Source organism: Microcebus murinus, chromosome 1, assembly GCF_040939455.1.
Source record: "Microcebus murinus isolate Inina chromosome 1, M.murinus_Inina_mat1.0, whole genome shotgun sequence".
In the NCBI taxonomy this organism is placed as follows: domain Eukaryota; kingdom Metazoa; phylum Chordata; class Mammalia; order Primates; family Cheirogaleidae; genus Microcebus; species Microcebus murinus.
In genome coordinates, this window is record NC_134104.1 from 129,166,150 (window position 1) to 129,191,221 (window position 25,072).

The following is a 25,072-nucleotide window of genomic DNA, read 5'->3' on the forward strand; positions in this document are numbered from 1 at the left end:
AGCCCACTATTGGGAAGGGTGTGAGGAAATGGAAATTATCATACACTGGGTGTGAAGACAAATTGGGGCAGTTATTTGAGCTGACAGTTTGGCTCTAAGAGTGAAATTTTCAACTGCTCAGAAATCTAGGAATGTAACCTAAGGAAAGAACAGATCACATTTACGAAGCTACATAAATGATATATATTTGTAAGAGTGAAAATACAATATAGATACTGACATGAAAATATAATCCCAAAAAGTATATGTGGTATGAAACAAAACACACACATACACTCATATATACACAAATGTGCAAAGAAAAACATCTATGAAAGTATCATCTGTAGGGGCCTGGGAATTGTGGGAGTTTTTTTTGTATATTACACACTTTCTATATAGCTTACATTTTATTTTATTTATTTATTTATTTTTTATTTCGGCATATTATGGGGGTACAGATTTCAAGGTTTCAATAAATGCCATTTCCCCCCTCCCCCCACAAGTCTGAGTCTCCAGCATGACCATCCCCCAGATGGTACACATCTCACTTATTATGTATGTATATACCCACCCCCCTCCCACCTGCCCAATACCCTATTACTGCAGTACCTATGTGACCACTTAGGTGCTGCTCAGTTAATACCAGTTTGCGGTGAGTATATGTGGTGCTTGTTTTTCCATTCTTGGAATACTTCACTTAGTAGTATGGGTTCCAGCTCTAACCAGGAAAATATAAGATGTGCTATATCACCATTGTTTCTTAGAGCTGAATAGTACTCCATGGTATACATATACCACATTTTATTAATCCATTCTTGGATTGATGGGCACTTGGGCTGTTTCCACAGCCTTGCAATTATGAATTGTGCTGCTATAAACATTTGAGCGCAGGTGTCTTTTTTGTAGAGTGTCATTGGATCTTTTGGGTATATGCCCAGCAATGGGATTGCTGGATCAAATGGTAGATTCAGTTGTATCGCTTTAAGGTATCTCCATATTGCTTTCCACAGAGGTTGAACTAGTTTGCAGTCCCACTAGCAGTGTAGGAGTGTTCCCCTCTCTCCGCATCCACGCCAGCATCTGTTGTTTGGAGACTTTTTGATAAAGGCCATTCTCACTGGAGTTAAGTGATATCTCACTGTGGTTTTGATTTGCATTTCCCTGATGATTAGAGATGTTGAGCATTTCTTCATATATTTGTTGGCCATTCTTCTGTCTTCTTTAGAAAAGTTTCTGTTCAAGTCCTTTGCCCACTTTTTAATAGGGTTATTTGATTTTTTCTTGCTGATTTTCGTAAGTTCTAAGTATATTCTAGTTATCAGCCCCTTATCATATGGGTAGAATGCAAAAATTTTCTCCCATTCTGTAGGCTGTCTGTTTATTTTCATGACTGTTTCTTTGGCTGTGCAGAAGCTTTTTATTTTGATCATGTCCTAAAAGATGTATCCATCACTTTAGTAATGATTAAAATTAATTTTATTTTAAAGATGTTATAGATCTACATTTATTGTTACTGAATGTTGTCCTTGATATATTATTTTAAGTAACAAAATTAAAATGTATATAGCAAAGGCCGGGCGCGGTGGCTCACGCCTGTAATCCTAGCTCTCTGGGAGGCCGAGGCGGGCGGATTGCTCGAGGTCAGGAGTTCGAAACCAGCCTGAGCAAGAGCGAGACCCCGTCTCTACTATAAATAGAAAGAAACTAATTGGCCAACTAATATATATAGAAAAAATTAGCCGGGCATGGTGGCACATGCCTGTAGTCCCAGCTACTCGGGAGGCTGAGACAGAAGGATCGCTTGAGCCCAGGAGTTTGAGGTTGCTGTGAGCTAGGCTGACGCCACCGCACTCACTCTAGCCTGGGCAACAAAGCGAGACTGTCTCAAAAAAAAAAAAAAAAAAATTGTATATAGCAAGTTCCCCTAAAGCATGGAGAATATTATCCTATTTGTTTAAAGATTGATGGCTCAATGGCTCAATAAATGGAGTTAGAAAAAAATGTTCAATTTTTCAACCACTATTATCTCTGGCTAATGGGATTTCTAGGTTACATTTACTTTTTCTTCATTTTTTTAATGATATTTAAATTCCCTATATTTATTATGTATTTTTATAATAAAAAATGAAGGTGGCCGGGCGCTGTGGCTCACGCCTGTAATCCTAGCTCTTGGGAGGCCGAGGCGGGCGGATTGCTCAAGGTCAGGAGTTCAAAACCAGCCTGAGCAAGAGCGAGACCCCGTCTCTACTATAAATAGAAAGAAATTAATTGGCCAACTGATATATATATAAAAAATTAGCCGGGCATGGTGGCGCATGCCTGTAGTCCCAGCTACTCGGGAGGCTGAGGCAGAAGGATCACTCAAGCCCAGGAGTTTGAGGTTGCTGTGAGCGAGGCTGACGCCACGGCACTCACTCTAGCCTGGACAACAAAGTGAGACTCTGTCTCAAAAAAAAAAAAAAAAAAAAAAAAATGAAGGTAATTTCCCTATAAGAAAAAATAAAGACAATATTAAAAAGATTAGATTCTATGATTTTTCAAGAGGCTAATGAGACTTCCATAAAAACCAGCAAATTTTCATCTCAGGAAGGAAGGGGGGAAAAAACAGCAAACGAAGCTAATTTCAGTCATGTAATAGTCCACTAGAGCTCTTCTTCTTTTTTTTTTTTTCTTGAGACAGAGTCTCGCTTTGTTGCCCAGGCTAGAGTGAGTGCTATGGCATCACCCTAGCTCACAGCAACCTCAAACTCCTGGGCTCAAGTGATCCTACTGCCTCAGCCTCCCAAGTAGCTGGGACTACAGGCATGCGCCACCATGCCCGGCTAATTTTTTTTCTATATATATTTTTAGTTGGTCAATTAATTTCTTTCTATTTTTAGTAAAGACGGGCCTCACTCTGACTGGTTTCAAACTCCTGACCTTGAACAATCCACCCGCCTCGGCCTCCCAGAGTGGTAGGATTAAAGGCTTGAGCCACCGCACCCAACCTAAAGCTCTTCTAAATATTAAAAAAACTAATTTTCCTCAGACTGCTAAATGCTTATAAGGTATCTCATTATAGGTGGTCTATACAGTATAGACATTAATCAACATAGTTCTTTTTAAAACAATTAAAAGGCATTGGATGCTAAACTTTTTCAAAACACAAAATATTTTCAGAAGAGAAGGAAGGAGGGAGGGAATGAGAAAAAGAAGGAAGAGATGGAAGAGGGCATGGAGGAAGGGATGGAGGGGTCTAGGCAAGTAGAAGGGGTAAAGATAGGGAGCAATGTCAAGGTTGTCAGAAGGAATATGGAGTGGGGAGAAACAGGGATGGTCTGAATGGGAGGGTAAACACAATCTCAGGTCTGGGAACACATTAGGGAGTGTAGGGAACCAGCAGAGATTGACTATGAAAGAAAAGAATGGCAGACCAAACAGTGAAGCAATGGGAGTAGGAGACAAGTCTCAGCTATGACCAGAAAAGTGAGAGGAAGAGCACACAAAGGGAGTGATGCTGTTAGAGATCAGTGGAAGAGAAAAAGTAAAGAAATAAGAAAGAAGGAGTAAGAAAGAGGGGGTATTGCACTGCAGTGAAGGGCAGCTCTTGCTTCTAGCTAATGAAGATTGAGTTCATGAATCACGCACAATCTATGGGCTTTCTCAGACCATTTATCAGAGTCTAATTCTCAATCCTTGACTATATCAAAACTCTATTTAGCATCAGCATATTGGGAATCAGTTGTAATTTTCAGCACTATAAACACCTAATGCCTTTCAGTTGTACTATAGAATAATTCTAGTAATACTCTACTAGTAGACAAGATCATTTAATAATAATAATAGCTAATTGTTATGAACATTTACTATGTTCTAGGCACTACAACTAAGCATTTGTATGTACTCGATCTTTACAATATTACTATACCCATTTAAGAAATAAGAATGGGCCAGGCGTGGTGGCTCACGCCTATAATCCTAGCATTCTGGGAGGCCAAGGCGGGCGGATTGCTCAAGGTCAGGAGTTCAAAACCAGCCTGAGCAAGAGCAAGACCCCGTCTCTACTATAAATAAAAAGAAATTAATTGCCCAACTAATATATAGAGAAAAAAAAAATTAGCCGGGCATGGTGGTTCATGTCTGTAGTCCCAGCTACTCAGGAGGCTAAGGCAGCAGGATTGCTTGAGCCCAGGAGTTTGAGGTTGCTGTGAGCTAGGCTGACGCCACGGCACTCACTCTAGCCTGGGCAACAAAGCGAGACTCTGTCTCAAAAAAAAAAAAAAAAGAAAGAAAGAAAGAAGAATGGATGATGATCAGATAAGTAAATTGCCCAAATTCTAAAAGATAGTAAATGGATGAGATAGGATTGGAACCTGATCTATCAGATTCTAAAATGTGTGCCATTGACCATCACCCAGTATTCTTCATACAAAACTAAGCACTTAGAATAAGCCTGACATTTGAATATGAACAGTAATTTCAAACCTAAAATCACTAAAGCAAAATAAGACTATGTAACATTTAACCTTTCTTAGCTGCTTTTTCATTTTAATAATATATGTTTCTATATTTTATATACAAAATGCATAAGTATACATGTTCCCAGCTATCAGGGTTTATGACCTTATGAATAACAATAAATTACCAGGTACTTATCACCTGTTACATGCCAGGCATTTAACTTTATGCACATTATCTCCTTTATTCTTCCTCACAAATCTGAAAGTCCCATATCCTCAGGCCCATTTTGCATTGGAGGACACTTACCCGGATAATAATCATTGTGAGAAACAACATACAAATCGTGTCCCTCCTTTCCTTCTTTAAATACTTCTTCATAGGGTTTTGGTGGATTCACCACTTCTTTGGCAGAGAATTCTGAAGGAAGAATTAATAAAATCAGTTTTAAGATATTTTTTTCATTTACTTACAATTTATTTATATTGACTAGAACAAATGACAAATGAAATATGCTGATTGCATAAGCTATATAGATCTCCTAGGAGATCACAAAGCCAACACAAAAGAAGGTTTATCAGGAAAGACAAAACATAGTCTCAGTACTACTGTGCTAGCGAATGTCACCTGACCTGACTCACCCCTAAGAATTCTGAAGAACATTGGAACTCTGTATCTGTTAACTGTCTAGTCTTCAGGAGCTATGTTCCAAGCCCAGTTAAATTCCTAATCTTAAGAATTTCTGTACAACTTTTGTTTTAGTTTGTGCCAGACTTCTCAAGATGATCTAAGCATATCTGAATCACAAATTTGAAACCCTGATGCCCTATGGGGCAGCCATGGTGCAAATTTTGGCAACTGTAGACTGAACCACACACTTTGAGTCTGTTTAAATCTGAATCTCAATTCTCAGTGTAGCCAGAGGTAACAGGGAAATCACTGGAATCAGAAAGAGGAATTTCCTGATTGGTCCTAAACCTATAAGATGTTTGTGTTTTGTTGTTGTTGATTTTTTTTTTTTTTTTTTTTTGAGACAGAGTCTCACTTTGTTGCCCAGGCTAGAGTGAGTGCTGTGGCGTCAGCCTAGCTCACAGTAACCTCAATCTCCTGGGCTCAAGCAATCCTGCTGCCTCAGCCTCCCGAGTAGCTGGGACTACAGGCATGCGTCACCATGTCTGGCTAATTTTTTTCTGTATATATTAGTTGGCCAACTAATTTCTTTCTATTTATAGTAGAGATGGGGTCTCGCTCTTGCTCAGGTTGGTTTTGAACTCCTGAAACGATCCACCCGCCTTGGCCTCCCCGAGAGCTGGGATTACAGGCATGAGCCCCCGCGCCCAGCCAAGATGTTTGTTTAACAGATATTTTCCTGGTGGATGCCAGTTTTCTATATAGTGAATAACTTTGCTTTTAATTGTATCACATGATAATTTCTAAACGTAACTCCATTTACAATTTCACTCTTCCCTTTCAACCTACCAACATAGATTAAGATATCTTTTGGGCTTTCTGCCAAGAATTGAGGTCTATAAACTAACAGTTTTTAAACCAGAAGGTAATCCCACTTAAAATAATCCTGCAAAGCAGTACTTCTTTTTGATACACGAACCATTACACCTATTAATACACTTACACATGTTTTGAAAATTGTTTCTTTTGTATACTTAAATGAGGTATACTGGGCCGGCACAGTGGCTAAGGCCAGTAATCCTAGCACTCTGGGAGGCTGAGGCGGGGTGGATTGCTCAAAGTCAGGAGTTCAAAACCAGCCTGAGCAAGAGTGAGACCTCATCTCTACTAAAAAAAAATAGAAAGAAATTAATTGGCCAACTAAAAATATATAGAAAAAATTAGCCAGACATGGTGGTGCATGCCTGTAGTCCCAGCTACTCAGAAGGCTGAGGCAGGAGGATCACTTAAGCCCAGGAGTTTGAGGTTGCTGTGAGCTAGGCTGATTCCACGGCACTCTAGCCCGGGAAACACAGCGAAACTCTGTCTCCAAAAAAATAAATAAATAATATAAATAAAATGAGGTATACCTAGAGAATACTTTCCACATTAAATAAACTAATCCTAGGTGGTAGTTATGATATAATTACTGTAATATCATGTCTACTAACAGTTTATATAAATAGAATTTTTAGTCCTATCTAAAAAAAAGAAAAAAATATTTTATCTATTTTGTTGGTTTTTGGTTTTTTGTTTGAGACAGTCTCCCTGTGTTGCCCTGACTAGAGTGCCATGCTGTCAGCCTAGCTCACAGCAACCTCAAACTCCTGGGCTCAAGTGATCCTTCTGCCTCAGCCTCCGGAGTAGCTGGGACTACAAGCATGCCCCACCATGCCCGGCTAATTTTTTCTATATATTTTTAGTTGGCCAATTAATTTCTTCCCATTTTCAGTAGAGACGGGGTCTCGCTCTTGCTCAGGCCGGTTTAAAAACTCCTGACCTTGAGCGATCCTCCCACCTGGGCCTCCCAGAGTGCTAGGATTACAGGTTTGAGCCACCGTGCCCAGCCATTTATCTGTTTTAAAATACATTTTTCAGGCCTGGCTGGGTGGCTCATCCCTGTAATCCCAGCAGCACTTTGGGAGGCAGGAGCATTGCTTGAGCTCAGGAGTTCCAGACCAGCCTGAGCAAGAACAAGACCCCATCTCTACTATAAATAGAAAGAAATTAGCCAAACAACTAAAAATAGAAACAATTAGCTGGGCATGGTGGCATATGTCTGTAGTCCCAGGTACCAGGGATGCTGAGGCAGGAGGATTGCTTGAGCCCAGGAGTTTGAGGTTACTGTGAGCCAGGCTGATGCACTCTAGCCCAGGCAAGAAGAGTGAGACTCTGTCTCAAAAATAAATAAATTAAATACAATATATTTTTCTGCGAGGCACAGTGGCTCATGCCTGTAGTCCCAGCTACTTGGGAGACTGAGGCAGGAGGATGGCTTGACTCCAAGAATTTGAGGTTGCAGAGGACTATAATGACACCACTGTACTGTAGCCTAGAGAATAAAGCGAGACCATATCTCCAAAAAAACCAGCAGGAGTTAAAAAAAAAAAATACATTTTTCATGGCACAAGTTTCAACTTTAGATCTGATGTAATAAGGTACAACTGCACATTTTGAATTCCAAAGCATAAGAAGGCATTAGGGCCCTCACAGCTGGTCTCCAAACCAACTTATCTGAGTCTCTGTATGCTCAATGTGTCTCATTCTAATACCTGAATTCGTCGTGCCTTGGCTCACATAATCTCTAAAAATTTTTGGTTTTTTTGTTTTTGTTTTTTGAGACAAGGTCTCACTCTATCATCCAGGCTGGAGTACAATGGCCTTATCATAACTCAGGGGCAACCTCGAAATCCTGGCCTCAAGCAATCCTCCCACCTCAGCCTCCCAAAATGCTAGGATTACAGGCATGAGCCACCACACCCAGCTGGATTTTGGTTCTGAGGGTAACTTTCTTGCTATAATCTAATCTTTCATTCTTGAATCATCATTTATACCATCACCAAACACAACACCAAAGGTATATTTAATGCAACTTTCCAAGAAGACATAGTGTACCACCCTCTCCCCACCCCTTATGATTTTTATTACCTCTGATGACTGCTGTCCCAAATGTCGTATTGATTACATCCATTCCTTTAGGTAATCCTGGTGCTTGATCATGAGATTTTCCTAATGGTGCTCGTTGATTGCTAAAATATATAGATTCTTTTTTATCTTTAATTTTCTGTTGAAATGCGGTCATAGGCTGTGGGTTTATCACTGTACTTGCCTAAAGAAATCATACAATGCACAGATGTATCAAAAAAAAAGTGTGAATCTGAAAACTGAAACCCTAATCAATAACTGGGGAAAGGCGATTATATGATTGTGGAAAAGCATTGTATTATCATTATCATCATTGGCTTTGCTTACCTTCAGATGAACTGTTGCAATTGGGATTATGAAATTTAAAAATTCCTAAACAAGAACTTTTAAAGAAGTTAAAAGGTTTCAATGGTACTTAAAGGTTTATGAGAGGAGCTCCCAGGTTGCCTGACTCAAATATTCAAGAAAAGTGAAAATGACAAGCACAAGAACTAAGTAACTTCCAAAAGTTCTCTCCAAATGTATAGATTAGATCTTCTGAATCTAGACTATCTACTCATTCTGACCCCATCTCTACTCAATGTCTGTATTTGAGCACTCTGTAGTGCCTCTAGGCAAGAGTCACCAAGACTGTCCTCCTTAGTGTCTAACAAAGCATGACAGCATTTCTCTTTATTGCGATAAAATGGAATGCAACTCAGCTTTTATCATCTGACCGGAGAACAGTTTGTGGCTTAAACCATTAATTTCTTCACACTCTCTTGGCTGCCACTGCTTGGGTTTTTTTTTTTTTTTTACTATTCAAGATCAGTGCTTTTAAAGGACAGATTGAGGAAAGGCTGGTAAAAATACAAGTGGGAAGGTTATTGGAACTGATGCATTTCATTAATACCTCATTTGTGTATTTTCATCTTGGTAAATTAATAACAGACAGGCAAAAAAAAAAAAAAAAAGAAAGAAAGAAAAGAAGTTACCGGTATTGTAATTTTATATTTTTTTCCATGTGTCAAGGAACGTGCGATTTGGGGATCATTTGCTCTACCATAAAATACTCTTTCTGCTCCGGCAGGTGGATATCTGAAGTTGAAATACTTTTTTGCCTCGGGTGGAGTAATTAGCTACAAAGAGAGAGGCAAGAAAATAGAATTATTAAGTACAGTTTTTAAAATATTAACAGGACTGGTCTATACCAATCAATGAAGACTCTTAATTTTATGTGTGTAGTAAATGCATGGGGAACTACTATCCCTGAATAATGAAAATTCCCCTAAAATTTATTTGTTTATTAATGGAAGTAAACAACATATTTTAAATGTTTTATTTAGAAAACAACCAGGAAGTATCCAGGTTAGAAAGCATACTATTATTTCTGTTTAAATAAATTGAATCCCTTATAGTTTTTGTTTATTTGTGTTTCAGACAGTCTTGCTCCTTCGCCCTGGCTACAGTGCTGTGGCGTCAGCCTAGCTCACAGCAACCTCAAACTCCTGGGCTCAAGCGATCCACCTGCCTCAGCCTCCCTAGTAGCTAGTATTACAGGCACATACCACCACCCCCAGCTAATTTTTTCTATTTTTAGCAGAGAAAGGGTCTCATTCTTGCTCAGGCTGGTCTCCGATTCCACGCCTGGTTGCCCTTGTAGTTTTCATAGAGCTAGAAATTATAAGCTGGAATTTTCACTCTCTTGGCCAAAATCAATAGAAGGCCTCAAAATAAATACAGTAAAGAATCCAAACTGGCCAATTGACCATTTTCATAAGGAATATTAAAAGTTGTCTATATCTTGATGTTCATATACAAGGTAAAAATAGAAACATAAAAGCATATGGAATGTGCTCACCCTGGGAAGTTTTTCAGTCAAGCAGGTTGCAAGTCTGTAACCAACTGGAATGACTTTCCCTGCCTAAAGAGGAAAAAAAACACACAGAAAACAAAAAACAATACTTGATCACTCTCAGGGTAGAAAAGGAACATTTTGAAGAATGAAATTTATTTCAAACTTGTCATATGCTTCTGATACTATAAAGTTACTTTCAACTACTTAATACAAGAAAAAAGGAAGAACAAACAGTAAATCTCAAGCAATCTTCATATATAACATAAACATTAAATATTAAATACACATATAATTGTAAGCCAACTTTTTTATAGCACTAGCAGTGTTAGTGATTATTCTAGTTACAGGACCTTTGTGACATGTTGAGGAATTCAATTTTCAGAAATAATCTTGTCATAGTTCACAGGTTAATTATTTACTGTCCTATATCAACAGTGAAATGGAAGTATGGCCACATTCAAGCTAAGATCAAGAGAAAGTGTTGAGTATGTCTGAATGTGTGCAGGTGTGTTTGGATGTGGGTGTATTTCCAACAACACATTAACTTTTGCATGTGCAGGCATCTCCCTACTGTCCCAGACCCTTCAGTGAATGGCACAAATCTCACTTGGCCTTGTCCACTCCATTCTAACTTGGGTCTTATCTGTCCTTCCTTTTGCCCAAGGCAAAGATTATAATTGTTGACTCCCAGAAATGCAACTCTTATCTATTTCTCTCTTTATCTGTTTCAAGACAGCTGATAGTTACTTTTGCAATGTGGACGTTTCTTTTTTAAAAACTAAGAGAAAGATGGGACAGAAAAAGGATCTTTGCCAAAAAAAAATTTTTTTTAGTAAATTAATTTTAAAAAAAACTAAGAGAAAGAAACTTTCCATAGTGTTCCGGGTCTCTGGAAAGAGGGAGAAAGAAAGAGAGGGCAGAGATCAGAGAAAAACAGAGAAATTGAGAGTTGAGTGGATGGATGAATGTATACATGTGGTTTGGAAAGGAATGAATAGATTAATAAATGGAAGGCTGAATTAATGAACATACAAATAAACAAATGGATCTATATGAGTAGGTAAAAGTTTTGCTATGTTAAGTGTTGAGTGTAGAATTCTTCTTGGGGAGAGAGCCATAGGGTTTAAGATAGTATCTTGACATCTCTGGGTATTAACGAGGAAGCTCTCAGACATGACCAGGCAGAGAATTGAATTGTTTTGCTAAAAAAGGGAAAAAAATATGAACTCCTGATGGGGTAGCCTACCAAGGAAGGATTCAGGATATAGCAGATAAATTGAGAAGGTGAGGGGAGGCCAAGATCTAGTAACAGGGTGACAGGCCAGGGGGGCTACGGTGGGAAATTGGCCAGTGAGAAGCAGCCTAGAATTAATGCCAAATTGAGAGTAAATTCTACTCACGTAATTACATTATGTGAGAACTTTGTGTAAAAAAGGAATAACTTGGGCTAAAGCAGGGCAGAGAAGAGGGGGCAGGGATACAGTGAGATTTTTTTTAATTTGGCTAGAAATTATAAGAAATCTTAGTGATACCAGGGAATGTTGTCTCTCTCACTATACTTGGGATAGGAACTCAAGTCATTTTTTTAAGATCTTCTGTAAGGAATCAGAATATGCCATCCCAAAATATGCCACTTTGGCATAAGGATTATTTTGAGCTGAAGGCAACTGAGAATCAACAGGTGCTGGAAGAGTTCTCTGGCTTCCCCTTATTCTGCTTAAAATCAGAAAATAAATTTCCTTTTGTGAAGGTGACTCTAGCTGCCAAGAACCAGGAAGAGAATAGCAACTTTTGTCATCTGAAAGGAAGAGTTGACCTAGATAAGTTTGCATAAAGAGACCTTACTAAAATATCCCTTATCTTTTTTTTTTTTTTTTTGAGACAAAGTCTCTCTCTGTTGCCAGGGTTAGAGTGCTGTGGCATCAGGCTAACTCACAGGACCCTCACACTCCTGGGATTAAGTAATCCTTCTGCCCCAGCCTACTGAATAGCTGGAACCATCACCATGCCGGCTAATTTTTTCTATATATTTTTGGTTGTCCAGCTAATTTCTTTCTATTTTTGGTAGAGATGGGGTCTCACTCTTGCTCAGGCTGGCCTCAAACTCCTGACCTCAACTGATCCTCCTGCCTTGGCCTCCAAGAGTGCTAAGATAACAGGCATGAATCACTGCACCTGGCCTTCTCCTGTTAATCTGTTTTTTGTTAGTTTAATTCACAGGTCTCCAGTTATTGAACAAAAGGCGGTAGAGGAAATGTTTTCTCTCCCTAACAATTCAATGGAAAGGTAACTCCTTAAGGCTGAAGAACTTGGGGATACCCAGGCAGCTACCATCTGGGTGATAGATGGTTAGATAGATAGAAGAAAGGATAGATTGATTGATGGATCGATAAATCCATGGCCTGACAGATAATTTTATTTGTTCCTGGCTAGCTTCCCTTCTAAGTGTTTGCCAATGGATATCCTAAATCTTCATCACAGCAAATATTCTACTGGACAGAAATGTCTTGGTATTCAACATAGAGGTGCCCAGATGAAAAGCAGTTTTATTGCAAATCAGTAGTTGTAATTAGGCTTCTATGCTGTCATGTTTTTTATTGGGGACACAGGCACGGAAGCCATTTATGTCTGTTTTCTTTCTATAGTGTCTTTTTTTGAGACAGAGTCTTGCTTTGTTGCCCAGGCTAGAGTGAGTGCCATGGTATCAGCCTAGCTCACAGCAACCTCAAACTCCTAGGCTCAAGTGATTTTCCTGCCTTAGCCTCTCAAGTAGCTGGGACTACTGGCATGAGCCACCACACCCAACTAATTTTTTTAATCTCATTTTTAGTTGACTGGCTAATTTTTTCTATTTTTAGTAGAGACAGAGGTCTCGAACTCCTTAGCTCAAGCAATCGTCCGGCCTCAGCCTCCCAGATTACAGGCATAAGCCACCACAACCAGCCGGATATAGTGTCTTAATATGTTTGAAAAGTCTCCCTCTCCCCTACCCCAGCTATGGGTCCCTCTGATTTTATCTTACAATCCTCTGTAGAATTTTTATTTAGATTATCATATTTAAGTTCTGAAAAGTTCTTTCTTCTTCTCTGATTGTTCTCTTAAAAGATCCAATCTTGTTTTACAGATGCAACATCTTAGATCTCTCAGGTAATCTCTTTTGTTTGTTTACATTTTCCTGTTCCCTCTGTGTATGTTTGTGTATATGTTTTCTTTTTCTTTTTCTTTTTCTTTTTTCAGAAACTGATGTTCATCAGATTTCCTATCAACTTCATTTCCATCTTGTTTAAGAGCCTGTGGAAAAACAGGTTAAGACCACTCAGTGGTTGTTCCTACCCATTCAGTGGCTGAGCAGTGGGAGCTGCAGACCAGTCTTCCATGGCAGGCTGAGCGCTCCAGTCTTCCATAGAGAACTGCTGAATAGGCTTAAAAGGCACCTGCATGCCTTCAGACCAGTCGGTGATTTTAGGCTAGGTAGCAGTAAACTCAGGAGCTGGAGCAATCTATTGATTCTGAAATTCCTCCTTGGTCACAGCCTTTTCAGCAACTGCCTGCTCTTTCTTTTCACTCTCATCAGGATCTCTGTACAAGTAGAGACCAGGCATGACCTCCCACAGGTGTTTATGGGAGACGGTGCCATGCATGCACCAGGCCAGCATCCACATCTGGCCCACTGAGTGATCTCCCTTGTTGTTGCATGGGACGGTGATGTCCACATAAGGCAGAGGAGAATCTGTGCTGCACAGAGCAATTATAGGCAGGTTAATGTAAGACACCCCCGTGAGAGGCTGCAGGTCAGTCCTGGGACCAGTAACCATAACCACCGGAAGATGCAGCTCCTGAAAGGCTGCCTGGATCTGGTTAGCGAAGGTTCCAGGAGTGCAGCGACCAGCAATCGGAGTGGCTCCAGTGGCAAAGGCAAATGCCAGCACAGCTTGCCAACCAGTGTTTCCAGAGGATATGACACTGACATCAGCAAGGTTTTCAATGGCAACAGTGGCATGAGCTGCCAGTAGAGGCTTCTCCCGGGTCCTCTTCAGATCTATGATGTAGGTGCCATCACTTTTCCTTTTGTAGGTGTGCTGTTCCATTTGAAAGTCGAGGTTGGTGCCACCTAAGTAGATTCCTGCGGTAAGAAATTTGAGGACATACTCCTTCGTTTGCAGGACATCAAGGGCTCCAGACATTATGAATGCTTACCCCTGGGTATCATGGAAAGCTGTGTATATATTTTCTGTTAGCTTGTCGGGTCCTTTCCTTTCAAACTAGAGTCTAATCATTCATATTAAAACATTAGGTGCTACAAAAGTAATCAGTATGTCGTGTGTTGTGTGTGTTGCAAGTCTTGTTTATTCTTTGGCTTTGCTGTAGGGAGATCAGGTGATGAGGCAGCCTTTGTTTTGGGAGGGTCCCCAATATCATTTTTCTTACCTTTAGGCTGTTCAGATTTCCAGAGAATGGTATTAACAGCTGGCACTTATAAAGCACACAGCATGTGCTAGACATTGTTCCGAGCATTTTATATGTGTTAACTCATTTAATGCTCATAATAATATCCATGAGGTTGATACTGATATCATCACCATCTCCATTGTGAGCAAAGGGAGACATAAGAAGGTTGAGGAACAGGGTGATATAGCTTATTTTATTTATTGGCAGATATTTGAATCCAAGTAGGCTGGCTTCCAAATCTCTATTCTTATTTATGATGCTCTACTGCCTCTCTAAGCATTGCCCGTTGTCTAGAGGGCTGGCTTGACTCCTGGCTACTGGTTCTCCAAGGGCCTAGTGGGAGAGGAAGCTAGAGGAACTGCCTTACAGAAAGTATACTTTTGCTTATTAATGTCCCTATTTTCAGCATGGAACTCCTCTTCTGCTTGACCTGGGACTTGATGACTCTAAAAACCCCTTTGAGAAAATAAAACCACACTTTTGGTGAAAGGAGGTGGAAGCTGGTGTGGAAAAATAGGAAGTCAAGGGTTGCACAGGAAAGAGAACAACTGGATATTCAACTGTCCTGAACTTTAACCAATCCTTCTATTTTCCAACCCAAGCTTTACTACACCTTCTAAGTGCTGAGCTTCTTAGGAATTATTCCAGGCAAACTAGATCATTTCAGGGGGGAATCGCCATCTGATTTTCCTCACATTTTATTTTTTTCCTCCTCTGCTAAACCAGTTGCCATATCTCCATCTTCCTATTTTCTCTCCTCTCCTCCCCTGCCCTTCCCTTCCCTTCACCTCCCCTCCCTTCTCCTTCTTTCCCTTCCCCTCCCCTCCCTTCCTCTCCTTTCTCTTTTCTTTCTTTCTTTTCTTTCTTTTTTTAATTTTTTAATATTTTCTAAAAATTAAATATTTTGTTCCTTTTTCTTTTTTTTTCTTTTACAGAAAAATCAGTGCAGAATCTTTCTTTCTTTTTCTTCCTTCCTTCCTTTTCTTTTCTCTTTCTTTTTTTCTTTTTTTTTTTTGAGACAGAGTCTCACTTTGCTGCCCAGGCTAGAGTGAGTGCTATGGTGTCAGCCTAGCTCACAGCAACCTCAATCTCCTGGGGTCAAGAGATCCTACTGCCTCAGCCTCCTGAGTAGCTGGGACTACAGGCATGTGCCACCATGCCCGGCTAATTTTTTTCTATATATATTTTTAGTTGGTCAATTAATTTCTTTCTATTTTTAGTAGAGACAGGGTCTCGCTCTTGCTGAGGCTGGTTTCAAACTCCTGACCTTGAGCCATCCGCCCCACCTCAGCCTCCCAGAGTGCTAGGATTAAAGGCGTGAGCCACCGCGCGGGCCTCCTTTTTTAATTCCTTCCTTCCTCCTTCCCTCCCTCCTTTCTTTCTTTCTTTCCTTTCTTCCTTTCTTTCTCTTTTTGTTTTTAGAGACAGGGTCTCTGTCACACAGGCTGGGGTGCAGTGGTGTGATCATAGCTCACAGTAGCTTTGAACTCGTGTGCTCAAGCAATCTTCCTGCCTCAGCCTCTTGAGTAGCTAGGACCACAGGTGTGCACCACCATGCACAGCTAATATTTCTGTTTTGTGGAGATGGGGTCTCATTGGGTTGCCCAGGCTGGTCTCAAACTCTTGGCCTCAAGCGATCTTAATGCCTGAGTCTCCCAAAGTGCTGGGATTACAGGTGTAAGCCACTATGCCCGGCCTATCTTTTTATTTCCTAAAATTTCTTGAAATTTATTGATGGCTGTTGTCTCCTAATTTTTTCTCATGGTTTGTCATCTTTAAAAGAATCTATTGCAGGCCCCCCAAATCAAGAAATTAGTATTGATACAATAATAGCAACTAATGTAAGGACTCCATTGAAATTCCACAGTTGTCTAATAATGACCTTTATAGCAAAAGCAGCAAATCCAAGATTACACTGTGACTGAGTCTTCTAAGAAGCAGACACCATGATATAATTAGATCTGTAAGAGATTTATTAAGAAAAACACCTGTATTATATAACATTGGGAGGATGAACAAGAAGAGATACATGTGTGTGTGATGATGGGAGTCAAGCAGACCTAATATAGAAAAGTCAAAAAAAGCAAGACAAATGTATTTTAAAAAAATAAATAAATGAAAAACAAAAAACAAAAAAAGAAAGAAAAACACCTGTGAAGGACAAAGGAGGAGGAGTAGTCAGGGAAAACATTAACCCTTTACACTCGATGTCGAGTGTGACTCAACATGGTTAGCATCGTTAGCAGCTCGTATGTCGAGCCACACTCGACCTGTAGTTTCACCTCGGGGGGAAGGGGGATTTTTGTCTATTTTTCCAGTATCTTTTCTTATTTTCATTAGCATGAAAGGACAACTAAAATGTAAATGCAGAGATGGTACACTAACTTCCAGGGGTAGATTCTTAGCCACTAACTTGGAGCAACGTTTAGATGGAAAGCTCCATATAATCACACCTCACCCTAACAAAAAACACAAAGATTGTGTTGTTTGTTCTAACAGAAAAATCAAAGGAGGAAGAAGAGAGAGGATTTATATTTGCGAAACATGTGAATGTAAACCAGGTCTTCATGTGGGTGAATGTTTCAAAAAATATCACACCATGAAAAATTATAGAGAATTCTCACTGACTTGTTCAGTAAGAAAAAAAAAAAAGAAAGAAAAATTATAGATTAAAATTACTCTTTGAATGTATCAATAATTTGAAATATTAAAAAATCCAAATAAATAAGTTTGTATGAAAAGAAACTCCAAGGCCAGGCGTGGTGGCTCACGCCTCTAATCCTAGCTCTCTGGGAGGCCGAGGTGGGCGAATTGTTTGAGTTCAGGAGTTCTAAACCAACTTGAGCAAGAGCGAGACCCCGTCTCTACAATAAATAGAAAGAAATTAATTGGCCAACTAATATATAGAGAAAAAATTAGCCGGGCATGGTGGTGCATGCCTATAGTCCCAGCTACTTGGGAGGCTGAGGCAGAATGATTGCTTGAGCCCAGGAGTTTGAGGTTGCTGTGAGCTAGGCTGATGCCACAGCACTCACTCTAGCCTGGGCAACAAAGTGAGACTCTGTCTCAAAAAAAAAAAAAAAAGAAAAGAAAAAAAAAAGAAACTCCAATTTTTTATTCTACTGCCGTGCTTTATAAAATCTGGGGTATTTAAAAAATTAAATCCCAATTAGAATAAAGGAATCGAGAAAAAAGCGAGTGCAAAGGGTTAAGACCATGATAAGTTCTCCTATAAAAAGAGAGAAGGAAGTGTTAAAAAAGGAAGAGTTTCTAACTAAAGCATAGCTCTGAGAAAATCTCAGTCAGACTAATGTGCGGTCTCTGAGACTAAGGTTCCCATTACAGGAATCCCATGTTGGGGGAAAAAAAAAAATCTAGTTCTAGTATCCCTACAGTGCTCATTGGGAGTGTAAAGTGGTGAACTTTGCAGTAGATCCATGAAGTCAGCATGTGGAGGCTGTCAATCAGCTATGTTGACCACAGCAGGTCCTCTTGAAGGGAGATCTGAGCCAACCACTTCCAGGGCAACCACACATACATAACATTTAACTGTCATGTCTCTTTTCTCTCCTTCAGTCTGGAATAGTTCCTAATCCTCCTTGTCCTTCATGACCTTGACATTTTTTCAAGAGTACAGGCCAATTATTTTGTAAAATATGTCTTAATTTGGGCTTGACTAATGTTTTCTTTTGATTAGATTCGTGTTATACATTTTTGGCAGGGATATCACAAAAACAGTGTTGTGTTCTATCAGGGAGCATACACTGTAGGTGTCTGCTAAGTTTCTCCATCATAAAGCTATTTTTCCTTTATAATTAATAATTATTCTATGTAATTAATTAATAAATATTCTATGTAAATATCCAGTTCCTCATCAAAATTTTACCTAATGTTTTAATATCTACTGATGACTCTTGCCTAAATCATTATTACTGTGATGGCTATCAAATGGTGGCTTTCTAATTCCAATATTCTTTCTACATTTATTAATTGGCATTATACCGCAAGAAAGCATTCTTTTCTCACTATTTATTCATTTATGTATTTCTATAAGTATGGGCTCAGAGGTTTCTATTTTATTTGATCGTAATTTTATTCAATGCTCATCGTAACCAGACTGGGCTAGTGGGAGCCCCTTCAAACTTGTTTTTTGAGGTTGTTTCATATTTGCATCATTCTTTAAGACTTTTCTCACTTTTTGGCTCACAAAGGTGTTCCAAGTTCATATTGTACATGTCTGTACCAGTCCTAGAGTCAGGCATTTCTCCAAGGAACACTGATTCCTTTTAATAAGTAATGGCATTTAATATTTAGAAATCAAGATACAGATTTTGGTGATCTCATTGCTGCTAGAGAAATATCGCTTCTGGGTCCTCTTAGAGGATAGAGTGGGAAAATGTATGTCTGTATACACAGCCCACACACTTGCACCTATTTTACTTCTATAATATTTTGTCTAGTTAAATGTATGTAGAGTCCATGTACATAGATATAGATAAAGATATGCCATGAATTTCCACCAATACCTCTAATTACAATCCAACACAACAGGATTCATTCTATCCTTCTCCTTTTCATATTTATAACCTTTATGTCCATCAGTGAGAAACTTACCACTATTGTCCCAAAATTTACTTATCTACTCAGGCCCTTTGTTTATAACCCAACTCCCAATTGCACCACCCACCTCTTTGCTCAGCTATTTCCTTGCTCAGTCCCTAATCACACCAGTGCCACCTTACTTGGCCACCTCCTCACTCAGCCTCTCAGTATTGCAGCTTTCAGTAATCAAGTAGCTCTTTCACTTCTCATATGTCTTATTCCCAAGACTGAAGTCAACTCTGGAAGGTTGAGACTATTTTCAGTTGGTGAAAACTCACAGATTCATTATTATCATGCCATCTTCCAAATTCAATGAGGGTTAGCATAATGGTCCCATCTCTCCCTCTGGTCCTTGGGCAAGATCACTCTGTTCTACTCATAGAGATCCTTAATTCTGAATACCTCAGAGAGAATTAGGAGTGACCATACCCATTCCTTTCTGCCAGAAGACTCTGAACCCACTGTGCAAATGAAACCACCCACTTGCTAGAATTTTGCAGAGATTAGCTTTGCAAATTGATACAAAATAAATCTTTGTACCTGGAATTTTTCTCCCATACTGGGACCTGCATAACTACAAGATTCATAAATAGGTGGCCCCTTTTCCTTTACCTATTCCCAAAATAGCTATCAGGTTTTAGTAGTATAGAAGGGGGGGGGGGGGGAAAGGCACCACTTTTTGTGACAAGTACCATATTATAAAATAATTTGTCTATTGATCTCAAGTCTTTAGACTCTAATCTCCTTGAATGCAGGTACTGTGTAATTTTTCATTTATTTAGCCCCATTGTCATCTCATATATTTTTTTATTTTTTTATTTTTTTTTTTTTTTTTTTTTTTTTTAGGTTTCCACTTCTGTGTGATCATATATTTTTTTAACACTATAATTTTTTTAACCTTCCTTTGAAGCTTTCCTTCCTTCTTCCTCTTTCTACTCTAGGACTTAATATAATTTACCAATGTTTGCATGGGTCAGTTGTTTTGTCTTAATAACCTCAGGGCTTCTGCCAGAGTCAGTGCATTGATGGACATCAACGAATAGTCTCAGGATGTCTTAGGGAAATGACCATTATAGAGATTTTGATCTCTGACAGTGTTTCCAAGAGCAAAGTACCCTTTTAAAGGGATACCAGGCTTCTACACAGAGAGAAGCTGTTTTTACCAGAATCTTTTTGGTTTTTGAAGGACACCCCAAAAATCTCTTCTCAGGCCACCATTTCTTGGAACTTCTTTCTTGCTGCACTGGTTCCATACCCATGATTGTTTTATGAGAAGGTCTTGCCTAATGGGTCTCATAAATCTATCAGAGTAAACCTTCACTTGCAACTCAACACCAACTCTGGACAGCAACTTCAAACCACAGTATAAGCATCTCTACAATGTGATGTGTCTACTTTCCCTCCCACAACAATGGAAAGGCGTCTCATTGAGATGAGCTCTCCCAGTTCCCTGAAGGTTGTGCAAGCGATTGTCCTCAGGGATTGATCTTTACAGGCTATTCACAATAGAATTTCCATGCAAACTCTCATCACAGCCAAGCTTGACACTGTGTTTTAACCTCACCCAAAGGCACTTTCTTCCTTCTCTTGAGACTGGATGAACTCAAGGACATCAAATATTTTACCATCCCATCTCTTGACCAGAGATGAATTAACAATAGAGGGAAATGAGTTAGCCTTTCCCTTTCAGCTGTGTGAGTTTTACCAGGCCTACAAGAGGTTGATAATACACATAATATATAAACAAAGCATAAAGATAATTGAAAAGATGGAAGGCTTTTCAATATTTTTGTATACTAGCTAATGCTAAAGCTAATACCAAACTCAGAGAAAGATAACATAAAAATTACTTTGGGAATGATAGTAGATCATTAAAAAAAAAAAAAAGAAAAGGAAAAAAGCAGTTATTTTTTCAAGATATAAATAAATAAATAAATAAATAAATAAAAACTACTGTCTAAACTTACATAGAATCATAGATGCAAAATTCCTAGTAAAATACTGGCAAATCAAATCCAGGAATATATTCTAAAAAATATCACAAGCAAAGAGAGCTTAGCCCAAAAATATGAAGATGGTTTATCCTTAGAAAATTAACCATTTTAGTTCAGAAAAAAACATATTTCAGTAAGTAGAGTGAAAGTTTTTCATAATTCAAGTTTATTATTGATTTTAAACATTCTTAGCAAACTAAGAATAGATAGAAGTATTCTTAATTTTTTTTTGTTCTAATAAAGTTACTGTATGCTAAGAAATATTCTTAATTTGATATATCAGAAATCTTCCACAATAATCATACTTAATAGTAAAACATTAAAATCATTTCCATTAAAATCATAAAAGAGACCTTATTTTCCATATCATATTTTTGATCATAGCCAATGAAATGGGATGGAAATAAAAATGAGAGGTACACTTATACTAAAAACATAAAAGTGTCAATAGGATTGTGAACCTAGAAAATTGAAAGAAAATAATAATAAGCAATTATGACTAATATATTCAGCAAGGTGACCAGATACCAGGACAAGAAAACAATAAAAACAAACATATGGAGCAATTTCCAATCTTATTTAATTTAATTAATTTATTTATTTTTTGAAAAAGAGTCTCACTCTGTTGCCCAGGCTAGAGAGCTGTGCCGTCAGCCTAGCTCACAGCAACGTCAAATTCCTGTGCTGAAGCAATCCTGCCTCAGCCTCCTGAGTAGCTGGGACTACAGGCACGAGCCACCATGCCTGGCTAATTTTTTCTATATATTCTTAGTTGGCCAATTAATTTCTTTCTATGTTTTAGTAGAGATGGGGTCTCACTCTTGCTCAGGCTGACTTCGAATTCTTGACCTTGATCAATCCTCCCACCTTGGACTCCCAGAGTGCTAGGATTACAGGTGTGAGCCACTGTGCCCCGCCATGATTTTTTTTTTTTTTTTTTTTGAGAAAGTGTCTCACTCTGTTGCCTGAGCTAGAGTGATGTGGCGTCAACCTAGCTCACAGCAACCTCAAACTCCTGGGCTCAAGAAATCCTCCTGCCTCAGCCTCCCAGGTAGCTGGGACTACAGGCACATGCCACGATGCCTGGCTAATTTTTTCTATTTTTAGTTGTTTGGCTAATTTCTTTCTATTTATAGTAGAGACAGGGTCTCACTCTTGCTGAGGTTGGTCTCGAACTCCTGAGCTGCAGCAATCCTTCCGCCTCGGCCTCCCAGAGTGTTAGGATTATAGGAATGAGCCACCTCCCCTGGTCTCAAGATTATCATTTTTAAAAATTACAATCTTTTAGGAAGAGATTTGGCAATGGGAACTAGAGAGAAATCTGTACCTTTGGCTTCTGCTAAACTCTATCCTAAGGAAATATTCCAATACATATAAAAAGACATATGAATAAAAATTAGACAAAGTATTTTTATAGAAAATTCTGGAAAAAAATCTAAAATCCCTATAATAGAGGGAATGAGTTAACTCAAAAATCATGTATTGGGAGGCCGAGGCGGGAGGATCGCTCAAGGTCAGGAGTTCAAAACCAGCCTGAGCAAGAGGGAGACCCTGTCTCTATGAAAAATAGAAATAAATTAATTGGCCAGGCCGGGCGCGGTGGCTCACGCCTGTAATCCTAGCACTCTGGGAGGCTGAGGCGGGAGGATTGCTCGAGGTCAGGAGTTCAAAACCAGCCCGAGCAAGAGCGAGACCCTGTCTCTACTATAAATAGAAAGAAATTAATTGGCCAATGAATATATATATAGAAAAAATTAGCCGGGCATGGTGGCACATGCCTGTAGTCCCAGCTACTTGGGAGGCTGAGGCAGCAGGATTGCTTGAGCCCAGGAGTTTGAGGTTGCTGTGAGCTAGGCTGACGCCATGGCACTCACTGTAGCCTGGGCAACAAAGGGAGACTCTGTCTCAAAAAAAAAAAAAAAAAAAAGAAAATTAATTGGTCAACTAAAAATATATAGAAAAAATTAGCCAGGCATGGTGGTGCATGCCTGTAGTCTCAGCTACTCAGGAGGCTGAGGCAGGAGGATCGCTTGAGCCCAGGAGTTTGAGGTTGCTGTGAGCTAGGTTCATGCCATAGCACTCTAACCCAGGCAACAGAGTGAGACTCTGTCTCAAAAAAAAAAAAAAATCATTTATTGGTTTAAAGAAGTATTTTTATCATTATAAGATCTTTATGAAGTCTGTAATAACAGTGAAATGCTTATTAAAAAATAAGTGAAAATCAAGATAATTTTTATGCTCAATATAATACCACTGTGTAAAAATGCATTTGGAGAAAAGTGTCACAGGGAGTATAATGTAATCAAGAACTCAGACTCTCAAGGAGGAATATATGACTTTAAATCCTCTATCTACTACTCTCTAGCTCTATGAGTTTGACCAAATCATCAAATTTGCTTCAGCTTCCTTACCTGTAAAATAGGATTTCTTTTTTTTTTTTTTTTGAGACAGAGTCTCACTCTGTTGCCCGGACCAGAGTGCCGTGGCATCAGCCTAGCTCACAGCAACCTCAGATTCCTGGGCTCAAGCAATCCTTCTGCCTCTGCCTCCCAAGTAGCTGGGATTACAGGCATGTGCCACCATGCCCAGCTAATTTTTTTCTACATATTTTTAGTTGTCCAGCTAATTTTTTTCTAGTTTTTAGTAGAGACGGTGTCTCGCTGTTGCTCAGGGTGGTCTTGAACTCCTGAGCTCAAATGATCTGCCAGCCTCAGCCTCCCAGAGCGCTAGATTACAGGCGTGAGCCACTGCACCCAGCCCTAAAATAGGATTTCATAATAGCAGATGCCCCATAGAGTTTCTAAGAGAACAAACAAATTAATACCTCAAAGGTCTATGAATAATATTGTTAATGTAGTGTTAATTAATGTGAATGCAGTAAAGTGCTAAGAGGCATTATATTAGGATAAGATTGTGGGTGTTTTCATCCCATTTTCTAAAGTTTCTATAATGTTATTATTCACGTTTTATAATGAAAGTAAATATTTTAACATTTAAAAATTATTTTATATGAGAACTTGTTAAAAAAAAAAAAAGAGGCTGGGTGTGGTAGCTCACGCCTGTAATCCTAGCACTCTGGGAGGCCCAGGTGGGCAGATTGCTCAAGGTCAGGGGTTCAAAACCAGCCTGAGCAAGAGTGAGACCCCATCTCTACAATAAATAGAAACAAATTAATTGACCAACTAATATATATAGAAAAAATTAGCCGGGCATGGTGGCGCATGCCTGTAGTCCCAGCTACTGGGGAGGCAGAGGCAGCAGGATTGCTTGAGCCCAGGAGTTTGAGGTTGCTGTGAGCTAGGCTGACGCCACTGCACTCACTCTAGCCTGGGCAACAAAGTGAGACTCTGTCTCAAAACAAAAAAAAAAAAGAAGAGAAAAAAAATTATTTTAAAAGGAGGCCTTGGCCAGGCCCGGTGGCTCACCCCTGTAATCCTAGCACTCTGAGAGGTCCAGGAGGGCGGATCATTTGAGCTCAGGAGTTCGAGCCTGAGCAAGAGTGAGACCCTGTCTCTACTAAAAAAAATAGAAAGAAATTAGCTGGACAACTAAAAAAAAACATATATATGTGCCAGGCATTATGGTGGCGAATGCCTGTAGTCCCAGCTACTCAGGAGGCTGAGGCAAGAGGATTGCTTGAGCCCAAGAGTTTGAGGTTGCTGTGAGCTGGGCAGCCGCCATGGCAGTCCAGCCAGAGCAACAGAGTTAGACTCTTCTCAAAAGAAAAAAAAAAAAAAAAAAAGGAGAAGCCTTGTTTTTAATCAAGTCTCCCTCCTCTTGTCTATTATCCTAATTCCATTCCTGCCTGCTTATCTAGGATCTGGTTCCACCCATTTTCTCTTTTGTGTTATCTCAGACTCCTCTACTGATTCACTAAATAAATAATAACATTCCTAAATGCAATCTTTACTCCCTTCACTTCACTGTCACACTTCTTTCTTCCTTTTTTCTTTCTTTCTTTTTTTTTTTTTTTTTGCGACAGAGTCTCACTCTGTTGCCCGGTCTAGAGTGAGTGCATGGCGTCAGCCTAGCTCACAGCAACCTCAAACTCCTGGGCTCCAGCGATCCTCCTGCCTCAGCCTTCTGAGTAGCTGGGACTACAGGCATGCACCGCCATGGCTGGCTAATTTTATATATATATATATATATATTTTGGTTGGCCAATTAATTTCTTTCT

At 39.3% G+C, this 25,072-nt stretch overlaps 1 protein-coding gene across 2 annotated transcripts in view; it reads right to left on the bottom strand.

Annotated features, from left to right (window-relative positions):
• The window catches only part of EFHB (EF-hand domain family member B), a 61,709-nt gene that overhangs the window by 33,545 nt on the left and 3,092 nt on the right, over positions 1-25,072 (bottom strand). For both annotated transcript variants that reach the window (XM_012783281.3, XM_076005632.1), the window contains exons 2-5: positions 9,854-9,916; positions 8,988-9,131; positions 8,017-8,197; positions 4,729-4,839 (exon numbers count right to left, since the gene is read on the bottom strand). In XM_012783281.3, coding sequence (XP_012638735.2) covers positions 4,729-4,839; positions 8,017-8,197; positions 8,988-9,131; positions 9,854-9,916 — 499 coding nt within the window. The remainder of the gene's footprint in view (positions 1-4,728; positions 4,840-8,016; positions 8,198-8,987; positions 9,132-9,853; positions 9,917-25,072) is intronic.